A 23521-nucleotide genomic window follows, 5' to 3' on the forward strand; every position below is an offset into this window, starting at 1 on the left:
TGTCTGGTCCAAACTTGATAATTTCCAGACCGCCGTCATATAGCTGGAATATTGCTGAGTGCAGCGTTAAGCAACAAACAAACAAGCTATACCTGCTTCCTGACCTTGCTTAACTCATAACATTATATATTGAGTCTGGAAATACATTTCTGTTCAGGATTTGAAGGCTCAGTGAAAGAGATGTTTATACCTAAATCTATAATCAATAATATGTAATCATTTATCATCCATCATTTGATCGTGGTGATGAATGCCTTATATCATCAAAACAATAACAATAATACATACATGCTCGTTTTGACAGGTGTTGAGAGTATCCACACATCATTGTGATTATGTTAAAAATATTTCAACAACTAATATAGCGATTTTGGTATTTTAAGTATAAATAAAATATTAATAGTTTTTGACTGAATTAGTTCTGTTGTTGCATTGGACATGTTGAATAAACATCTGACTCTATGACACTGACAATATTCAGACACCAGAGGGCGCTTTCTACAGTGAGTAATCCCGACACACACACACACCTGTGCATAGGTCTGTTCAGCCAATGGACTACTTTCACCATTGAACAGTATAGTTCTGTTTGTATCTTGAACTGAAGGATATTAAATTTTTTAATAATGTGTAACTCCAAAGAAAAATGTCCTTTAAACTTAGGTGTAGTTTATCAATTTATTATGTCATAAAAAAATTATGCAGTGGATTTATTTGTGTTCTATCACTCAATTATTAATCCACATGTAGGAATACATCCAGTAATATGATGTGCACTATATGAAAGGCTTGATGTCAATTTTCTGGGTCCATCTGAACCAAGATTGCTGTCACATTGCTGTAACAGATGTGTGATTTTACTGCCATGCTAATGGTTATATTGAATCAATTTGTAGTAAAGTGAGATATTTGGTTGCAGTGTCTATGATCATATGTTTAATGGTAGTCATGTATATTCAGATTTATCACACACACTTCTAACATTACTATCATGTTTTAGATGATTGAGACCGACTGTTCTCTGGCGTTTACGTTATATATTAACACTGTGGATGGAGTATATGCACAAAGATACGCATTGTTGCTAATGATTGTGTTTGTACACTCCAACCACCAACAACTGCAAATGACAATTCTATTCAAAATCAACAAATCAAAGTTCAAATTTTGTAATGAAATTACCCCATAGGGAATCAAGGTTAACAGGCCTTAAAATTACGACTAAAATAGTCGCAAATGCGACCTAAATTTCAATTTGTCTACTGTCTAAAATTCTGAGGTAGCCAAATGACTACCTTGAAAAATAATATCACGTGGCGACTAACTTCTATTGCCTCACATATGTAGACAGAAAATAAACATGTCTGCTACTAATTGTACTTGCAAATTATTCCTCCTAAAGTCAACAATGAACCGAAATACATAATTTATTAATGCAATTAGTATTTTATTTTAGTTGATAGTATATTGGATGAGAAAGGATATACCTGTGTTACCCAGTAACATAAATTGCATCATTGTTCGAGACACAAAAATATAACTCAAGTACAGTTTCCACTAATATACAATTCCAAGACTAGTGCTATGACTTGTAGATATAATAGTTATCTGATAAAAGCCTACCTACAATATTGGCTTGTCTTGTTGATTTTAACACTGGCTACCCGGAAAAAAATACTTGTAGCCATATGGCTACTTGGTAGAAATTTAAACTTTGAGGCCTGGTTAGAACTGCTCCCCAGCGACCTCTGCTGGTCATTACAGGCAGTGTCTGAAATAACTGTTTGCCCGCCGGCCGTGGCTGGTAACTTTTCTGTCGGGCTGCATGAAATTTTCCTCCACCTGCCCCACTGTCTGGGTGGGATTCTTGGACAGGGAAGATCCCCAGTATCCAATACTTGTCTCCCGTGGGGTTCTTGGACAGGGAAGATCCCCAGTATCCAATACTTATCTCCCGTGGGATTCTTGGGCAGAACAATTCTACAATGGCCGATATCTGTTTTTCTTGGAGATTCTGGAGGCCTAACCCCAGGTTGGTTCCACACCAGACCATTTCTGCATGTGGCACCATGTATGTAGCTGCAATGCTGATTGAAGCAGTGTAAAACTACATCCACTCACTGATGTAAGGTTCAAATAACCAAGAGGGCCCAGTTGACCCAGTAGTCTTAGGTGCAACAATTCACTGTGCAGAGCTGCATCCTATGGGCATGCCAGAACCCTATGATCGCGTTCGAATCCCGTTTCTCCCTGCCATACCATTGCTCGTGGGTTTCTGCTGGTCGTTGCAGGCAGAGTCTGAAATAACTGTTTGCCCGCCGGCCGTGGCTGGTAACTTTTCTGTCAGGCTGCATGAAATTTTCCTCCACCTGCTCGACTGTCTGGCACATACATTTAAGACTACTACATATTCATTTTTATTATAACTCCTCATAGATTCTCAAGTAATTGTTTGCATTATTTAAACTGAATCAACACGAGATTTTGTCTCTAATTTTTCCCATCTTTTCAATATTAATAATGGGTGAATGCAGGCAGGTACCTGTGAAGATGAGCAGGCAACACGTATGGGTCACATCCCCCTCTGTCTTGTTGGGTTTTAAAATTATTTCAAACTCTGGTTCTAGGCACCCATATGGATCAGGCGGTCAGAGTCGGTGACATTTGTTACTGCGTATCAGTTCACCCCGATGGTGTCTATCACTGCTCATAATATCAATCACTGGATTATCTGGTCCAGACTTAGTTATTTACATCTAATTGGTGGAATATTGCAGAGTGCAGCATTAGACAACAAACAAACAAGCAAGAACGAAATTGTAACTGAATTAGTTTTATTGCAAATTCTTAAAATCACAAAGTGGAAGCTTTGTCGACATATTTATATACATAGAGAGCCCCAGTCTAACCTAAGACGCTGTCTGAAATCCCTCCTTTCATCAAAATGTGCTGTATCGGGTATTAAAAAAGAATCCCTTCGGCAAACACGTACCACCCCTGATGTATCTGTCAGACGATCAACTTCAAGGTCTAGCGAAGGCGGTGTATATTATCCGGTGAATATGTATATAGCAGGCCTATTGAATAAGCTGGGTGATTGCCTTAAGTGTGAATACAGTCACAACAGATGGCCGAACATCCACAGTGGAATCATTGTACATTCATGCATTGCTCCCTTGTATCGGATTGTAACTTCCTAGAATCCACACAAATTTATAGACTTATTGAAAGAAAGGTGTTGCATCATCTCAGTACTGTCAGCCTTGGAGCTGTTAACATCAGGTGATTCTCCTGGTTTATGAGGTGTTAAATCAATGCATAGCGTAATAAATAGATGGATTGTATTGGGATGGGGATTGCTTTCGTTGTCCGCATCAGGTACAGTTGGCGGTGTTGTTGAATGTCTTGGCGCCCCAGACTCTTTATGACAGTATGGGTGACACAGACTTTTGTAGCATCTGGATTACGGTCATTCAGTCACAGTGAAGGGGCAGGGAAGGTAGCCCCTACCCCATGCTCGTCTCCTGTGGGATTGTGGAGCCAAGGAGATCCCCACAACCTCAAACTTGTCTCCCATGGAATTTTTTAGCAGGGAAGATCCCTAGTATTCAATACTTGTCTCCCGTGGGATTCTTGGGCAGGGAAGATCAGTTCTCCATGCTTGTCTCCCATGGGATTCTTGGGCAGGGAAGATCCCCAGTATTCAATACTTGTCTCCCGTGGGATTCTTGGGCAGGGAAAATCGGTTCCCCATGCTTGTCTCCCATGGGATTCTTGGGCAGGGAAGATCCTCAGTATCCAATACTTGTCTCCAATGGGATTCTTGGGCAGGGAAGATCCCCAGTATCCAATGCTTGTCTCCCGTGGGATTCTTGGACAGGGAAGATCCCCAGTATCCAATACTTGTCTCTCGTGGGATTCTTGGAGAGGGAAGATTCCCAGTATCCAATACTTGACTCCCGTCGGATTCTTGGACAGGGAAGATCCGAAGTATTCAATACTTGTCTCCCATGGGATTCTTGGACAGGGAAGATTCGAAGTATTTAATACTTGTCTCCCCTGGGATTCTTGGAGAGGGAAGGTCCCCAGTATCCAATTCTTGTCTTCCCATGGGATTCTTGGGCAGAACAATTCTACAATGGCCAATATCTGTTTTTCATGGGGATTCTGGAGGCCTAACCCCAGGTTTGTAACCCACGAGAGCATTTCTGCATGTGGCACCATGTATGTAGCTACAATGCTGATTGAAGCAGTGTAAAACTACATCCACTCACTGATGTAAGGTTCAAATAACCAAGGGGGCACAGTTGGCCCAGTAGTCTTAGGTGCCACAATTCACTATGCAGAGCTGCATCCTTTGGGCATGCCAGAACCCTATGATCGCGTTCGAATCCCGTTTCTCCCTGCCATACCATTGCTCGTCGGTTTCACCAAAGTGGTAAATGTCTGAGACCTGCATCACTTAGGACTTTTTCCCGAATGTAAACTGACATGCCATGATCTTACTGAAACACTTTTCACAATGGCGTTAAACCCAACTCACCCATATAACATCAGATAGTTCTGTTTTATCTTGTATCTATGGCTTATTTCCACTTACAGATTTGATCCCAAAATATATGGTTGCTGGTTAACAAAATGAAATTGCAAAGAAATGAGTTAACAAATTTTAAGTAAGAAAATTTCTTACCGACCTGCAGTGGATGGTCTTCTTAATACTGTAGTTTGTAACCAGATACAGGGATGAAAAATAAAGACTTTTTATATACCATATTTGACGTAATAAGCTCCCAGCTCTAATAAGCGCCCACAGCGATATTTGCTAATATATTGGTTAATGAACAATCCCAATTAGCACCCCTTCCGATTGATCAATGTACACAAGACTTATTTATTCATGTATAATATGCACTCGTGTGTTATGTGCACCCTTAAGTATGGGCAATTAAATTCTGTAAAAGTATATCTGTCATATGTAAACATTTCAGGCTGTCAGCATAAACCACGAAATTTACGATCTTTCAATTCTGTTTTTTTTTCACCAAAATAATATTCTAATAAGAGCCCCCTATTTCGAATTTTGAGAGCGCCCTGGTCGCTTATTACGTCAAATATGGTAGGGTGAAATGTTTCTGTTTGTTTATCAGTTGACTAAATAAGCAAGTATAGAAAAGCACCTGCCAGCCCTGAATGGAGAAGGGTGGAGTTGATACCTGGATTAGTCTAAGTCTGCGATATGTAGGAATTACTCAAGGGGGGAGGTGGGCAGGATACAAAACAATGCTTGTGTTTATATTTGGATTAAACATTTTACTTTTGGGCCGAAAAAATATACTGAGACAACTGCTTGACAGGCTCATTACATATTTACCCACAATTCCACAGCAAACTGGGGCTGAGTTACATGACATTTTTGGCAAGATACGATTAGTATAAATATGCCTTCTAATGCCAAGAATGGTTTCACGTTTACCTGTTTCACAATCTGACAATGGGAAATAAACCCCCTTCGATATGATGTAAGAGGCGTCTGGAAGGTGAGACGGAGAATGTCGATTTCCAGATTTGAATGCAAATAATTTGTAGAGGTCAGATTGTTGCTGCAGGTGACACATGAGTCCGCTTTGATCTATCGGGTGGAGATGGTGTTGCATTTGAGGAAACAATGGACACCGTAGGATAACTTGGAAGTATTTATTGTAACAATTTTCAGTGTTTGGTTTTACATTTAGAGCCAAGGGAAAACTTGTGTAGTGTTAGTGATATTCATTTTGTTGTTTTGTTTGCTTGACTAAGATCAGTGTGATTTCACACGTTATTTTGGGCTACTTGCAAGGAGTTGTCTATTGTTACAAAGTTTTCTTTGAGGTGTTGTGTGCTTACAGATTTTATGGGCAAAGATGAACTTGAAGCCCACATTATAGCACCATGGGTGTAGGTGACATTTTGAGACTTGCTGTTTTGAGTTTGGGGATTTGCTCTTTTCTTTAAATTAAGGATAATTTTCAGCATGATTTTTTTCAAGATGTTCAAAGATTTGAAACTGTTTTAACTTCAAATTAATTTTTGTTAGCAGTTTATTGCTGTTCTGGTATCAATTCTTAATATCATTCAGAAGGTTCACATAGTATGTCTTTTTCTGATGTCTTACATTTCCTGCAAACTCACCATGATACCAGAAAAGAATCTCATTGCTATTATTGTCTGACATTTATCAAGTTGAAAAATGTAGTAGAAATAGTCAGATATTTACAGACAGTAGCATTGTGCATGTTCTTAGTGAAATTGTCCATATTAACAAATGTCAATATCAACAAATCTTGAACAGTTACCATATTCACTTTAATAAGAGTAAACATTGACAAAGGGCCCGAGACAATATGATAGTTAACAAACTTAGCTCAAACCTCGATGGAACTAAACATTTTTGGTAATTGTTACAAGGTGAGGCTGTTTTTTCTGTAAGAAGTCTGTAAAATCCACAAGAAAATATGGACTGTCATGTAATTTTCCAGTGTCAGTAGGGGGTACCGTATTCAACGTAATAAGTGCCCAGGGCCCTCTCAAAATTAGAAATAGAGGGCTCTTATTAGAATATTATTTTGGTGGAAAAAACAGAGTTGAAAGATAAATTTCCTGGTTTATGCTGACAGCCTGAAATGTTTATATACGACAGATATATTTTTCCAGAATTTAATTGAACATGATTAAGGGTGCATATAACACACGAGTGTGTATTATACATGAATAAATAAGTCTTGTGTACATTGATCAGTCGGAAGGGGTGCTAATTGGGATTGTTCACCAGCCAATATATGAGCAGTTATCGCCGTGGACGGTTATTATGTTGAATACGGTAGTTATACAGATAGTTTGGATGGAGAGGCTCACTGGAGCAGCACACTATGTCACGTAAATTAATGTTTGTTGACTTTATCAGTAGTCATTGGAAATCCAGGTTTCCTGATAAACAAGGTCTGGACAAACGGGGATTCACTGTAAGGGGCCAAAATGAGCAAATACTTTTTCTTAATTTTCTTTTGCGTTTGGAGCGTTAAATGTCTTGAGGTGAGACCTGGTAACCTTGCTGGATATCGGGCCTTAGACACGTGTAATTCTTTAGTTATGGAGACGTGATAAATAGGTTCATGGTCGTAGACAAGTTGTCGCATAGTTTCCGTATGTTTCGTCCAGTGTTTTCCGTCTTCAGCTCCCCCTGTCTGCCACTCGTGGGTCACCGCCTGTCAACATTCTTTATTTGACGTGTTCGGACTAAGCAAATGTAGGAGTTGTGGCGGACCTTTGTTGCAGAATTGTCGACTATGCCAGGTCAACATTCTCGCCACTTGCTTGGGTCTTAGAGTAGCTGCCACTTAGAATAACACAGACGTGAATGTGAAAATACACATAAAAACCTTTGACAATTAGGTAAATATTTTACAAGGGAGCTATACATTTTTTTTATTCGTGTTTGCTGCCTCACACAAAAAGACTATTTGTGTTTTTATCCATGATCATACTGACAATCGATTGCTGATGTTGGTATCACTGATGTTTTGCCGTGTTATTGGATCATTTAATTGCAAAGAAATTAATGTGTCTTTTTATCAGAACAGTACAACATTGTTATTGTTTTTACAAATAAATAACTGTCCATCCCTTCCTCCCTCCCCCTATAAAACAGTTGACATCATGTGTTATAACTGAAGTATGGGTACAGCAGTGCATCATCACTCACTCACTCACTCACGGCCAGAAACAGCTGGATCACACAAACATGTGGTCGATAGTGTGAGCACACTTTTTGTAAGGGAGCATGGCATTTCCATGATACATGTCACAATTTCATTTTTTACTGTTCAGTGTATTATAAGGGTAAGCCATTTTTCAGGGCATTATCATTTGCAGAAGCCCGAGGTCTTCCATTAACTGCCCGACGACAGAGGGCAGTTGAAAAGACCGAGGGCTTCTGCAAATGATAATGCCCTGTAAATTGGTGTTACCGTTATTATAGCTAAAATGGATGGAATTTGTTATCAAATAAAAAGAAACAACAATATGGGTTTTGAAACATTTACTGCAATCAACACGAATGTAACTGACCCAGTTTTACAAATACGGAAACGTCATAGAACAAACCAGATGACGTCAATATTGAACGTGACGTCACCTAACAAATGGGGTGATAACGGCCCGTTGTCAAGCAATATGAGGGCATTATCAAGTTACAGTGGCCCACTCATTTCTGGTAACATGCAGGCAGTTTGATGATAATTCTATCCATTTTGGCTATAAGGGGTGATTTGAAATAGCTATTTTTATCATGTGTTTACTGTTACGCACTTGCCAAATACCTGGAGGGTGCATCTGTGCATATTTATTGAATGAGGATTTAGTGTTTTGAAAAAACAATTTTCCGAGTAAATATACACAGAAAAAAAAGTACATGGTATCCCTTCAGCAAATTCAGGTGACAAAAAACTTGATCAGTACAAAATTGAAATTTGAGTTAAACATCACTAGGCATGTTAATTTTCTATTCAAATTGTATTTCATGTATGGCTCACTAGCTCGCAATTGTGAAAACTTTATGTTGACATATAATAGTCAAACTACAACAAATATGACTCTTTACGAGTCAAAGTATGGCAATTACGAAATATGTACCCCTTCTCTGTCAATTAAAGTTTGTTCCAAGGCATTAATAGCAGTAATCTGACCGTTGTTGCTGTAAATAACGGTGAGTTGTGCGATCTACCAATGACTTCACATATAATTTGGCCGAAATTAATGTAAACAACATTAAATGAAATTGAATAGAATTAATAATATAGATTCCAAATGCAAGTCCAGATATACAATGAACACTTATAATAACCAGACAATGTAATTACAAGATTAAATTTTGTTAAATTTGTTGACATGGTATTCCCAGTGTTATGCGCTCACGGTAATGTCTTTGCATAGGAGAATAAACGTCAAAACTCATGAAGGCGTGTATGATGTGCACCTCACTAACACAGCTGTGTTGTTGTTGTTGTTGTTGTTGTTGTTGTTTTTACCAAACAGTGTGCACTATACTCAAGAAAATAGGGTAAACATTATGTTGTCCCAGCATCTTGTTTCGTTGCATTTATGAACTTCAATTCATACACTGATGTTTCAAATTGCTTCTGAATTCAAAATTTAGAATTATATGATTTAATGAATCACATTACGGCCTTGTGCATCCTGAAATATTGTGATATCAGGTCACTCCTGAGAGTCATGGTGTTCGACCAATTCCCTTTGCGTTCCACTTCTGATATTGAACCCCCTAGGATGTTTTTTTAGTTCCCCGCTTGACTATCTGTCTGAATGAGTGGAAAAACTATCAACTTATGGAAGAGATCCTGATATTAGCCTATTTATGATTAAATATTGACATAGTTCACATCTGCTGATTTTAAGGAGACAAAAGGCTTTGCTCTCCAAACTGATATGCTAGTGATCTTGCTTGAAAGTACATAGAGTAAGGGAGACAACTCCATTTGTTCATCTATTGTTTACAACTGAAAGTAAAACTAGGTAAAGTTGTTTAATGGTTAGAGCTCCCATTCATCAGCATTAAGTTTTGTGGTCAGTTGGTTAGGGTTCAAAGTTCAAATGTTTATTGTATGACAGGACAAAGGCCCAAATACATGAAGTGCATACAATACACTACAGGATAACTTTACAAGTCAATCACATGTTTCATTTCTGTACATTTCTGATCTTAAGGGAATATTTGAAATATAGCAGAACTGATTTTTAATCTTGATAAATTGAGGTTGCCTTAAGGCGAATAAATTGTTGATCTTCTGTTCCACACATAAAGTTCATAATTGTCAAGTTTCAAAAGTGTCCATACCCGTGCTCGTGGGTTTCACTGAAGTGGTAAACGTCTGAGAGCTGCATCAATCCGGGCTTTCCTCCCACATTAAGCTGACACGCCGTGATGTAACTGGAAGACTGTTCAAAACTGTTAAACCCAACTCACTAACTCACTCACTAATGTGCAGAATTACATCTCATAGGGATCAGTTCAAACATTTAGTGAGAGTTGGATTAGAGCTGCTATTTATTGACGGTAACTATAACACTGAGCGAAGATGGATTCCAGTGACCCAGGAGAGGGTATGAGGATATTATCTGATTATGGGTTTGTTTAATGTAGGTTTGGAGGGGGGGGGTCTCAAAAGTGAAGGAACTAATATAAGTTTACATGTCCCAATCTTGAATCTGACGATCCCTATAAGTATCCTGGGTAAGCTGGCATCAAGCCAATGCTCCTGGATTTCATTGCGGGGGTAAACGGCTACAACCTTCATCCCTTTGGGCTTTCCTCCATAATTAATCTGACATGATCGAACATATTCACAATAATAAGCACCCTGGGTGCACAGAAAATAGATGAAAGGGTGCTTAATCTTGGGAAATACGGTAATTGAAATACCGTCAAACAGCATTAAACCTGACTTACTTACTAAAGCCATTGTCTCCGCAGACGCTGATGGAGAGCATCTCGGGGCTGCAGAAGGAGATGGCGAGAGAGCAGGAGAACTTTAACTCCTTGAATGCAGAGCTCCAGAGCATGAAGAGCCGGAACTCCTCCCAGTACAAGTCCATCTCCAGGGAGATGGTGACGTCACAGACGAGGCTCACACTGCTCATGAACAGAAGCATGAAATGTTTTGCACAGGTATTCATCAAACATTTTGTTGATCCTCTCATTCTTGTTCAATTACACTTTCTAATATTTGTTTTCATTTTTAACTAATTCAGTGTGTCTCTTTATTTTATAAATCTTCCACATTAATTAACATGTCCTAAAGATAAAGTAACTTTTGAAAATATATTTCGTGTTGAATTTATTCTTACTGCACATGACTAATAAATCAACAAGTGTCAAACCTTTAAAGTTTTCTTCAATAATGTAACATGATTTATTAATATTTTTACATTTTCTACATGTCCAATTTTTCTCTTAAATTTAAAAAAAAATTAAATAATTTTTGTCGATATCTGTGTGGTATAAAGCTACATAGAAAAGTTGTTCTTCAAGCATGACAGTAGCTATTGTTTAACGTTTTCTTGGTGATAAGTACCTCCATATATCTCCATGAAACAGATGCGAGTCACAAAGGTAGGATTCAAACTGTTGGAATGGCCGCCTCTGCATGTGATTGTCTGGCATTTTACATCACAGCTCTTCTGTATACTTGGGAATCAAACAACTCTACAGAATTATTTAAAATCACAGTTTTTCATAAATAAGAAGGAATAGTATCACTGTACAAAATTATCCCACCACCATCTTGAGTATGGGCTTGCTTGAATTGGTCACAGTCATGCACAGACTTTAGTTGTCACTGATATTTAATATAAAAAAAATATACTGGGGTTGTATGAGGTAAAAAACGTCTTTTTTGTGTCTCATTTTCACCTTTTATGTCATGATTTTCGTACCTGGAATATCAAGCTCCTCACAGCGATAGCCCGTTCGCAGAGCTCTCTTTACTATCGCTGCCACCAGTCAAAACTCCCCACTGTGATAGGTGGTCCACAACCATGCTTGGAGTTGAACTTGCAACCGACGGACCTTTATGTTTACAAACAAGCGATGACTGTCGTGACGCCAAATACACTTACTGCTGCTAAATTACTTTCTTTGTTGGTCAGTTTGAATTTCTATTTCATTAAAACTATCATGTTACTGAAATAGTAAGAATATAAGGGGGAAGTTAGTTGATTTTCCGTTTGTCTGCAACCTCGAACCAATCTGATTATACAAACAACAAAGTAAATTCATCTGGAAAACATGGTCAGTTGTAAACCTTTTCAAAATGAAATATGATGGCATTCCAAAAGACATAAACAAAAGTATGAACGTTACAACATTTGGGGTTAGAGGGAAAATTTTAAGATTCTTGTAATGGCCGCGCCCACACTGGGGTCAGCGATGTTACCGAGAGTGTAACGAAGGTGTCATGAGCTGGGAAGGAGCTTGCTGGAATATATGCATGGGCAGATAACTCTGAACACACTTGGGGCGAATGTTTCAAGGAGATAAGTTTATCACAGTTCCATAGTTCAAATCTCTATTTGAACAATCAAAGATGAAATTTTACAAAATGTTAATTTTGTCATTCCTTCAATGACAACAAAGAACAAATTATTAAAAAAAAGAACGTTTTTAACCTGGTTATTTTCACAATAATGATTCACACCTTCACTGAGATAGATCACGTTTAATATTACCTATCTGGATATATGATGAATGAAAAGATGTTTCTCTCTTTTCTGGTTTCAAGTGATACTTGTCTGCAAATGTTCTAATATTAATGAAAATGCCTTTATTTGTCTTGTTGTTAAATGTGGTATGAATAACGATTATGTCAGATACAATTCATTATCCCGTCAGAAGAAAAGGATTTTGCGATCTCGAAATGATTCCGAGCAAGGTAGTATTCTCTCCTCCAAAATGGCTCCACTCTCTTTCTCATGTCAAACTTCTGCTAGGCTGTGGGGTAGCCTAGTGGTTAAAGCGTTCACTTGTCACGCCAAAGACCCAGGTTCGATTCCCGACATGGGTACAATGTGTGAAGCCCATTTCTGGTGTCCCCTGCCATGATATTGCTGGAATATTGCTAAAAGCGGCACAAAACCATACTCACTCACTCAAACTTCTGCTGAGAGATACTGTTGACTTAAACTTTGAGCATGAAAATATATATGCATGATCAACATTTCTGTTTCTGTTCCTTCTTGTCACGACACAGAAGTCATGCAGACATTTCTAAAATATTATTGTTATTATTTGTTGGAATTTCCTAAAAATGTGTATATACAGACGGGGGACATTTCGTCACTTTGTGACAAATACTTGCTCTCTATGTTTTTATTTTATTTCATAATATTAGTAGGACTGGATACTGCACACTGTATGTGGACATAGGGGGATGTGTTTTGTCTACAGTTGTGAACTGAATGTCTGTACTATCTCATTCATACCCCGAATGGCCATGTGTGGATCGGATGTCCACAATGGCGGCTGTTCATGGACAGTGGTTGGACTGTAGATCAGTTGTTTGGATAGTCTGGTGCTTAAAACAAACCATATGCACCTGGATTCCATACATTGGTACACCCCCTGTGAAGATTCGGGTTAGAATTGATCTTCAGCAACCCATGCATGTCGGAAGGGGCGAATAATGTGATTGGGAGGTCAGGCTTCCTGACTTGTTTGATGCATGTCATCATATCCCAAGTGCGTAGATCGATGCTCATTGATGAATCACTGGATTGTCTGATCCAGACTCAATTATTTACAAACCACCATCATATAGCTGGAATATTGCTGAGTGTGGTGTTAAACGACGAAACATAGATGCAATGTGCGATTAGGCTATCACTTCCTGTCAATCAAACAACAGGATTGACCAATCAGAAATGCTACCATTTGTCCAGAGACTTCAAACCTATCAGACTTTCCCACTGTTCCTATTGATAGCCAGCAAAGGCCTTAGTTCAATAGGGGGCACGGGTGGCCCAGTCGTCTAAGGCGCCGCGATTGGCTGTGCAGAGTTGCGTCCCTTGGGCACGCCAGAAACCTATGATTGTGGTTCGAAACCCAATACGCCCTGATTATGTTTCTAGGTTTGTCAGCACCATACCAGTGCTCGTGGGTTTCACCGAAATGGTAAACATCTGACACCTGCATCACTTCGGGCTTTCCTCCCACATTAAGCTGACACGCCGCGATATAACTGGAATACTGTTAATAGCGGCGTTAAACCCAACTCACTCACTCACCTTAGTTCAATAAGTGACATCGTATATTGACAATATGGGTAGATACCTGCTCCAGGTGTATTACCTTTAATGGCTGCCGATGCAGTTATGGTTAAGATTTTTCTGACTGTCACTGAAAATTTAACTGACACCCCAGCTGTCACTAAACATGAGGGTAGCCCAAGGGTTGATGCATTGCTTGTCATGCCTGTATTTGATACCCATATAGGTACAATATTTAAGATTGTGAAGATCCGGTCTTCAGCAACCCATGCTTGCCATAAAATACGACTTTGCTTGTCATAAAAGGCGACTAACAGGATTGGGTGGTCAGGCTTTCTGATTTGGTTGATGGATGTCATCATATCCCAATTGCTTAGATAGATGCTCTGGTCTATCTCTGGTTTAGACTTGATTATGTACAGAACGCTGTCATACAGCTGGAATATTGCTGTGCTGCGTAAACAACAAACAAACAACAATTTATAAAGCCCTTCATTGGTGGTCACTAGCATTGGTTTGCCTGCAGTATTGGTCAAGTTAAATCAAACCCTATTCACTCACTGGCCTGTTCACATCTTGTTGACTTCTCTGTACCTTACTTAGATGCCTCCTGATTCCATTGTTCACCAGCATGGTGTGTCCGCATGGTACTGGAGTCTAATGAATACTACTTCCCTAACACTAACATTATGTTTGGACTTATTGTAACTTTACTTAAGCATGTGTTACATGTTTAATGGCTTATGGCTGCATACAAATTAAAATGTTTAAAATTATTCAACATTTCATGTTTTTTGTTAAACTTTATGTTTTTTATTGTTTTGTGTGCGAGATCTTTATCTTAACCCTGAATATATTTAATGTACTAGAAAAAACAGTAGTATGCATATTTTTACTAACAGTGTCTAAAACATACTATTGGTGAACAGGTCTTTTTCAATGCTATGTGTAAAATGTGAACCATTGACTATTTTACATTAACGTGTATATGTATTAACTTGTCAGAGAACATTTGGTTTTATTAATTATTTTCATTGGCCAGAAACCATGTACAACTTTTGATCAAAGAAGTTAAACAGTTAAACAATCTTTTTGTCAGATTTATGTTGTTGTCATGTTATTTTTTCAGTCCATGAAAGAAAGAGCTGCCTCGCAGAAAAAACGATAACTTGAAACAAATTTTTCTAAGTTTTCTTTTTGTAGCTTTTGGTCTGGTCAGTTGAATCTGTTAACCAACAAATATGAAAAGTGTGGCCAAAATTCCTCCTGTGCCTGCTTAGTCCTTGTGTCCTTGTGTCCTGTGCGGTCCTTGTGTTATGCTTTGTCCTGTTTGACTTAAAGAGGAAATCAATAAGCATTCAAATTAAACCAGAAAGTGCTTAATTCCAGAATCAATCTAATTATGATCCGATGTTAGTGGTCACTTCGGCAAGACAAATATCGGAGGACATCCCATTACAGGTCATGTCAGAATGGACCCTTGAAGATGCGGGGTAGAATAGGTCTTCAGCAATGCATGCTTGCTGGAAAAAGCGGCTATGCTTGTCGTAAAAGGTGATTAACGGGGTCGGGTGGTCAGACTCGCTGACTTGGTTGATGCATGTCATCATATCCCAAATGAGTGGATCGATGCTCAAGATGGAACTCACTGGATTGTCTGGTCCAGCCTCGATTATTTACAGATCGCCATTATATAGCTGAAATATTGCTGTGTACGGCATTAAACAACAAACATGTCAGAATGACTTTTGACAAGAATGACAATGATTTTGACAGAATCAGTCACCCAGCCTGTAACTGTCATTTCGAATGCCTCCTGTTAACCTTTTAGAGGTAGCATGATTAGAAAACATTCAGACTTTCACTTTCGTGATCTTGTAAGCGACACTCTGATTTGTCAGATGAAAGGTCGTTCTGACGTGACCTGAAATGGGATATCCTCAGATCTGTATGTAGAAGTAGCAAGCATGAAGATCTGATTTTAATGAGACTGTTCCAGAATCAACCGTTTACTTGTGTTGGTTTGTCAGTAACACCATGTGATTTTATTGCCCAGGGTGGCAAAAGAGTTGTTGTTCTTTGTCTTTGTGATTGAAATTGATTTTTTGGTATTTATTCCATTAATTTGAATAAGCAAAGACCTTGAAAAATTGATCATTTGGAAAGTATAACTCACCAAAAAGAACGTATGATGTCCAGTGTGCTGTTGTTTGTAAATTAGGGCATGCCATGCTCACTACTTTCAAAACTACCGATTTAAAAAAAATGTGTGGATTAATCAAGGATTTATGGAAATTATGTTTAGAAATGTTTTGAAAATCATAGAGAGTACTGACTTTTACTGCATAATGCTGAAGGTACTGTAGCTCACCTTTCTTCGTGTAGGAAATATATTTATTAATAAAGTGATATATCAAGCTTTAGATATACCTGCATATGTACTGAGAGCCTTATTTGATAGTGAATGTATATGCCATGCTTCTGCAAACATACTGGTGAATAATGTCAAAGAATATATTGATGCTCCATGTGCAATGTCTTGTAACTTGTCCTGCTTTTTGCCTAACAGCAAAACTTACAGCAAGGAAAACAGGGTCCGGTCCAGCTCAGGAGACGAAATTCAGCAAAAGGGGACCAACCCTCACCTACCAAATCCTCCACCTCCGTTCAGCGCAGCAAATCTATGTATATTCCACCCCAACCCGATCCAGACCCGCCTGCAACCCGAATCATAAAAGCTGGAAGCAGTGCTCTTATTAACCAAAACCCAAACACGTCAAAACCCTACACTCCCGTCATCGCCAATGGCGTCTTGACAACCCGACCTCCCGCTGGTGCACGTGTTCCTGCTGACAGGGTTAAAGGTCAGGTGCATATGGTTAATGCAATTAATAAACCGACTAGCAATGGTATACAGAAGCTTATCATGCAGGACAATATTCAGAATAACTTGGCGCCGGTGACTAATGGGTCTAATGGGGAGAAAGAAGCTTTGCAGATATTGCCCAGTGTCCGAATGTTGGCTAAGAATTTCAGTGTGTCTGAGAAATCCATTGATTCTAATGTGGCTAAGAGTAACAAGCCAAGATTGGTGAAACTTAGATCAAGCGAGTCAATGAGGATTGAGAGGCCTGTGTCTGATGGGTTAGTGTTTTCTTCTAAACAGAACAATGATGCTGTTATGAATGGAACACGAAGCGAGCAGACGTCATCTGGGAGACATGTTGTGTCAACTGTTCTAAAGTTTGATCCGTCTCCGAAGTACAAATCCACTGACAACTTGTCCACTATAGATATGGCATCCCCCCGACCTAGAACCAACTCCATACCGAGGGTCATTACGGTTGCGAGTAGTGCAAGGGAGGTAACTCAGGCTAATGATGTCAATTCATCTATAAATAAAGTTACTTTGACAAGCAATGGTAAGACTTGGAATAGTACCCCAAAGGAAAACCAACAACCCAGAACAACAGTAAATGTCAAAACTAATGGAAGCAAAGCTGTTTTGAACAATTCTGTCAAGTCAAATAAAGTTGAGTATAATATGTTTCCTGGCAAAGATGCCCTAATGCAGGAGATAGTGTCTCGTAGGAAGGACAGTGACGTGGAAACAACAAGAATTGAAGTCACTGAACATGTGTTGAAATCCAAACCAGTTGTCACGGCACAGTCGACACAGCAGACGGACACGACTAGAGAGCAGACGGCAACAACCACTCAGCAGACCACAGCATCTACTCGGCAGACGGCAACATCCATGCAGCAGACAACAACATCCACGCAGCAGACAACAACTTCGACTCGGCAGACAGCAACATCCAAACAGCAGACCCCAGTCAGCAAAACTGGAATAACTCATGTGGTCACAACCAAAGTGTTCGTCCAAGCACAGGATCCCAAAGCAGCACCATCTCAAGGGATTACGGAGAACCAACAGGGAGGAGGTAGGTGGCAATTGTGTTTCTATTTGAATGTTTTAACTACTCACCTGTACATCATGTGCTGTGTAACTCTTGAGCAAAACGCTTAGCACCGACCAATAAATATATGTAGTAGGGGAGCTGGGATTTCCCCCTATAATATTAAATTATATCTCTTTCATCAATCTAATCTCCCTCGGAATATCAAATGGTTGGTTCCTTCCACACTATTTAGACAGATGTTCTTTTATATAAAACGCAAATTTTCGTAATCCACTCAACTGAAAGGAAAAAGAATGGAAATCAAAAGAAAACGAAAGATGAAATCAAGCCACAAGTGTACACTTCCTGTGCTCATCAGGTTTCATCGAGTATTTGAGTACTCAGCAAGACTCGAGTCCATTATTGAGAACTTAATTAAGGGGAGACCACTCTAATTGCAGATTTATTATTAGGAACATGGAGTAGTGATGTATACATGTACAGTGTTTCTTCTCTGTATCGTGTGTCTCTTCAAATTGAAGTATCTCTGCATGCTGGCGTGTATTTGTAATTGCTGGTAGCAAGTATTAATTGCATAAAAAGTTATCAGGGTTCAATAATGTATTCGTGTATTACGTGTCTCTTCTTTGTAGATTTCAGTGATTCAGTTTCACTGTTATTTACTGCTCAGTTAGTCGGTGTTGAAGAAATATGAACACTAGTTTATAAGCGTGGGATTTACACATATGCTGAAGTAACTCTGTTGCTTGTGAATAACCATAAAAATTACTTTCTGTTCTGTAATTTCATTGGATGACTGTTTTGTTATTAACCAATCAAACACAAGCATGGATTCACAGTACATTTCCAATATAGGTCTATGTCATATCATCCAATAAGGGGCGGTCGGGTAGCCTGGTGGTTAAAGCGTTCGCTCGTCACGCCGAAGACCCGGGTTCGATTCCCGACATGGGTACAATGTGTGAAGCCCATTTCTGGTGTCCCCCGCCGTGATATTGCTGGAATATTGCTAAAAGCGGCGTAAAACCATACTCATTCACTCACTCACTATCACCCAATAAGCATGGCCTGGCTAGTCCATGTTGTCTGATAAACAGGTTATTTAACAGATAATAGTATTTGCTGCTGTTCAAAGCAAGAAGGATGTGGTGAAATGTTGATCCATAAGCTGACGTTATCAGAAATTGGGTACTTAAGTCCCAAGAGACGTGCTGAAGCCCCAGCTTGTTCCTTCACGTTTAGCCTGAAATCATAAAACAAGGGAGGTAACTCTTATCGGCCTAGTAGCAAAATTCATGGACCTCCATCAACATTCCAACACCTCATAAGTCTGGAATTATTTAAGTCTTTGGACCTCTTGTTGATGATAATCATGAGATCTAAGGAAAGTAAACAGAAGTATTCCTTTATAAACTTTGATTGAAGGCTTCAATGCTTTTGACTCAAAGCAAAGAGTTAACTGTAATAGAGTTCCATCTACCTGGAACTAATTTGTTTTGGAAGTGTTCCGAACCCGTCTCAAATTATCAAAAATGGAATATGTATAAGTAAGAATTTTGTTAAGTAAGTCCCTGAAGTCTAATGAGGAAAGCTGTTTGCCAAGATTCATATATTTCATGGTAATATTATCATTAGTCTGTTTTACCGACCCTGAAACAAATATATCCAATACAGCCCATGCAAGTCTATGTTTGTCAAGTCTCGATAACTGCAGTATCTGAAAATGAAAAGAAAGTCTCTGGGCCCCTTTTTAGTATATTTTATAACTAAAATTTAACAACTGTTTTTTTCTGTAAAATATGTTCTTTTCAGAGACTAGATGTTAGTCTAAAGGGAGGTAACTCTTGACAGATTGTCATTCCTTGAACTTTAAGAGCTTTGTAGTGGTGTTGTTTTATGATTTATGAACTGTTTTATTGGCAGGTAAGAATCAAGGGAGGTCCACTAAAACAGCAGTTTCAATAAAACAATAAAGGATCCGATTACTGTTGCATAGACTGGCACTGGTTAGGTGTGGTATGTCGGCACTGGTGTGTATCCGAGGATCAGTATAAAATGTCAAGTATTACAAACAGTATGTCACAGATAGGATCTGTCTGGGGTTGTACCTATCTGATAATGGTAACGTGATCATTATTACATGGTTACAAATATGTTCAGTAAACAATAATGGTCAACAATTATCCTTTGTATGATAATAATGATATCAAAAATCATTTCATTTCTTTTTGGATGCTTCAACATATCAGAATTCAACGATGAACTTTTTAATCATTTTCTTTCAAGCAAAATGTCACAATAATTTTACACCAAACAAAAAATAAGTCATCAATTTTGTTATGACATGTAGTTGACAGTAAATGTTTGATTTTGCTATGTTTCGACTTTCCATTTCCTTGACAGTAGGGGCGGTGGGGTAGCCTAGTGGTTAAAGCGTTTGCTCGTCACGCTGAAGACCCGGGTTCGATTCCCGACATGGGTACAATGTGTGAAGCCCATTTCTGGTGTCACCCGCCATGACATTGCTAAAAACGGCGTAAAACCACACTCACTCACTCACTCACTCCTTGACAGTAATGGGTAATGGTGCACAGTTACCTCCCTTGCTTAGACATCTTGTCAAATGCATTGAACAATCAATGTATAATTAGCAATAACATGAAACGGCTACTTACTATTGGCATTTTGCAGGACATTATCATATAGAGTTGATATTGATTACACGATCCAGCTATTATAGTGATGTAGGGGGCCTTGTATTTGTCACCCATTGACTGCCATTGTAAGGAATTAGAACCTACCTGGGCTTCTGTCAATGTGGATATAGAATGAGATAAAACTAATTTCCTGTCTGGATTGAGAACATGGGTGTGAGGTTTCTGATGGTTTGGCTGATTAATGTGGCTGTTGTTTACAGTCACAGCTTGTGTTGTGTAAACTTGGTGGACGACAGTGTAGGACATACATGGTTAAACACACTGATGAGACAGGATAACATGCGCAAGGGACAGGCCTAGATTTTGGCCCTGAATATCGTCAAGAGTCTATTGTGTATGTGTCACTGATTTTACTGTATTCGACGTATTAAGCGTCCAGGGCACTCTCAAAATTAGAAATAGGGGGCTCTTATTAGAATATAATTTTAGTGAGAAAGAAAACAGAGTTGAAAGATCGTAAATTTCGTGGTTTATGCTGACAGCCTGAAATGATACAAAAGAAAAGTCTGTGCGTATTATACACGAAGTATATTTTCCAGAAGTTAATTGCCCAAATTAAGGGTGCATAAAACACACGAGTGCGTATTATACACGAATTAATAAGTGTACATTGATCAATCGGAAGGGATGCTAATTGGGATTGTTCACTAGCCAATATATTAGCAAATATCGCCATGGGCGCTTATTATGTCGAATACTGTAACAGAAAATGATGGGTTGTTTGACTTGAAGTTTGAAAATGCCATATATGTTTGATCTGATCATAGAGATCACCCACAAATATAATATGATTCCTCCATTTTATTTTACATCCTTGTTAATCCAGAATATTATAATCTTTCAATCAAAGGTGAGGTGAGGTGAAATTGGGTTTAACGTCGTGTCCAAGATTATTGCATTTATATAGCAACGTGCATGCACGTGTATGTGTGTGTGTGTCCGGACTGATGTTGATTTATAGTGCTAGCTCACTGAGATACCATGTCGCAGTTAGACATGAATACACAGCTCAGACACAGTATACTGACTCCGAGCCGACCAGTCCTTGTTTTAGACCCTTAATGCCGAGTGCCAGACAGGGTAACAACGCTGCCAGAGATCAAACCCCGGACCTTCCGCTCTCCGGTGGTCGCCCTACCACAAGACCACAGAGACGGTCTCTTGCAATCAAAACATGGTCATCGTGATGGCATCCAGGACATTTGGTGACAGTACTTTTCAACAGCAGTCCCCGTGGAATAATCTATCTTTGCACAACCAGTTAGGGAACTGGCATTAATACCTCTTTTTCGATTGTTTGTTTGTTTTGTTTAACACTGAACTCAGCAATATTTCAGCTATATGACGACGGTCTGTAAATGATCGAGACTGGACAAGGCAATCCAGTGATTAATATCATCAGCATCGATCCACGCAATTGGAATACGATGACATGTATTAACCAAGTCAATGAGCCCGACCACCCGATCCCAGGTTAAATTTAAAATAAATATTTTTGTTTAGGACAGAGCTCATATATCTCTGTTTATGAATATTTGATTTTGGAAATTTTCCCAACGAAGGTATTATTTGAAGTTGAGCAATGATATTTCAGAGTATGTTCATGATCAAAATATTTTAGTTGTGGATTTTATACATTGGAATTTTTATGTACAAAAGTATTATCTTAGGCTGATAAATGATTTCTGTGGTCTTGTCTAGTCATGATCAAATATTTGAGTTTTGGATTTAAGGATTATTTGATATTGGAATGTTATCTCCACAGGGATTAATGCGGGATTGATAACTGATTCCCTGAGTTGTGTATATTCATTGTAAACATACCAAGACAGCTGAATAAACCCTTGGGGAAGGAGTCAGGTTGTTTACATACAAGATGTGCTTTTGCCATGGAAACCAGGCTCTATGTCTCCTGTACCCCCAGGGCCTATACCTGCTGAGGTGTGTTCTACAATAGTGTTCAAGCTGTAGGGTCAGCTAGGTGGCTATTAAACCAGCTGACTGGGCAGTTTAGCTTTGTTGTGTGTACCGAGACTCATTCTGTGGAAGGTTAAGCATGATAGCTGCCGGGTAAGGGGACTTTGTGTCAACATATTTGTAGCCAGGCGTGTTGCTCAGCATCTGAATGAAACCATTGGTCTGAAATTTACAACAGGCCGTACTTGATCTCAGGACCCGTGAAGATCCAGGGTAGAATAGGTCTTCAACAACCCATGCTTGTTGGAAAAGACGACTATGCTTGTCGTAAGAGGTGACTAGCGTGATCGGGTGGTGAGACTCGCTGACTTGGTTGATGCATGTCATCGTATTCCAATTGTGTAGATCGAAGCTCATGATGCCAATCACTGGATTGTCTGGTCTAGACTTGATTATTTACAGACCACCATCATATACCTGGAATATTGCGAAGTGCAGCATTATACAACAAACAAACTGGATCTCAGTCAAAACCAACAATCCCATAACATTCTCTACTCCACATCAATGATATAGTCACATCTTGAAGCTCCTTGTAATTCTGAGAGTTCTGTGGTTCTTAGCCTTGCTCCAAGTAGTTGTATCCTCCTAATGTTCAAGTCCAAATATGTGGACAGTACTAAGGACTCCAGTCTCTTACAGGACAAGTTGTTCTTATTATTAAAATAATCTAGAAATTATGATTTAAACTAATAATTATTGCCTTAGAGACTTGTGCAAGTCTATGTGGTTCTGTAACCCGTTGCTTCCTGAATTGAGCATCCTTAGTTTCTCAATGCAATTCAAATGTTGGTGGGTTTCACCAGTGTCAAATGTCAGTGACCTGCATCACTTTGGGCTTTCCTGCCACAATAACCTGATGTACTGTTCGAACACCAAACCAACTCACTCATTAGCCCCATGTTGCACACAAGTACTTCCTAAAAACATGTGCATGTTTCTGTAATCTCAAGCCTCCGACCCTAAACATTTTTTTCATTTTGCTCGCTTTTCCATATTTTCTACAACTAGCATGTATTGATTGCATTCAACTAAACCAGTCACCATCTTCAAAATACCAACACCTTATCGTCACTTGAAAACAGGTTT

The 23521-nt window shown here is 39.0% G+C and overlaps 1 protein-coding gene across 2 annotated transcripts in view; it reads left to right on the top strand.

Moving 5' to 3' along the window:
- LOC139444638 (uncharacterized) overlaps window positions 1-23521 on the top strand; it is a 121521-nt gene that overhangs the window by 29156 nt on the left and 68844 nt on the right. For both annotated transcript variants that reach the window (XM_071225557.1, XM_071225558.1), the window contains exons 3-4: window positions 10526-10720; window positions 16385-17759. In XM_071225557.1, the coding sequence (XP_071081658.1) occupies window positions 10526-10720; window positions 16385-17759 (1570 nt within the window). The remainder of the gene's footprint in view (window positions 1-10525; window positions 10721-16384; window positions 17760-23521) is intronic.

The sequence above is a fragment of the Haliotis cracherodii genome, unplaced genomic scaffold (genome assembly GCF_022045235.1).
Source record: "Haliotis cracherodii isolate W230 unplaced genomic scaffold, xgHalCrac1.p SCAF_6, whole genome shotgun sequence".
Taxonomy (NCBI): Eukaryota; Metazoa; Mollusca; class Gastropoda; order Lepetellida; family Haliotidae; genus Haliotis; species Haliotis cracherodii.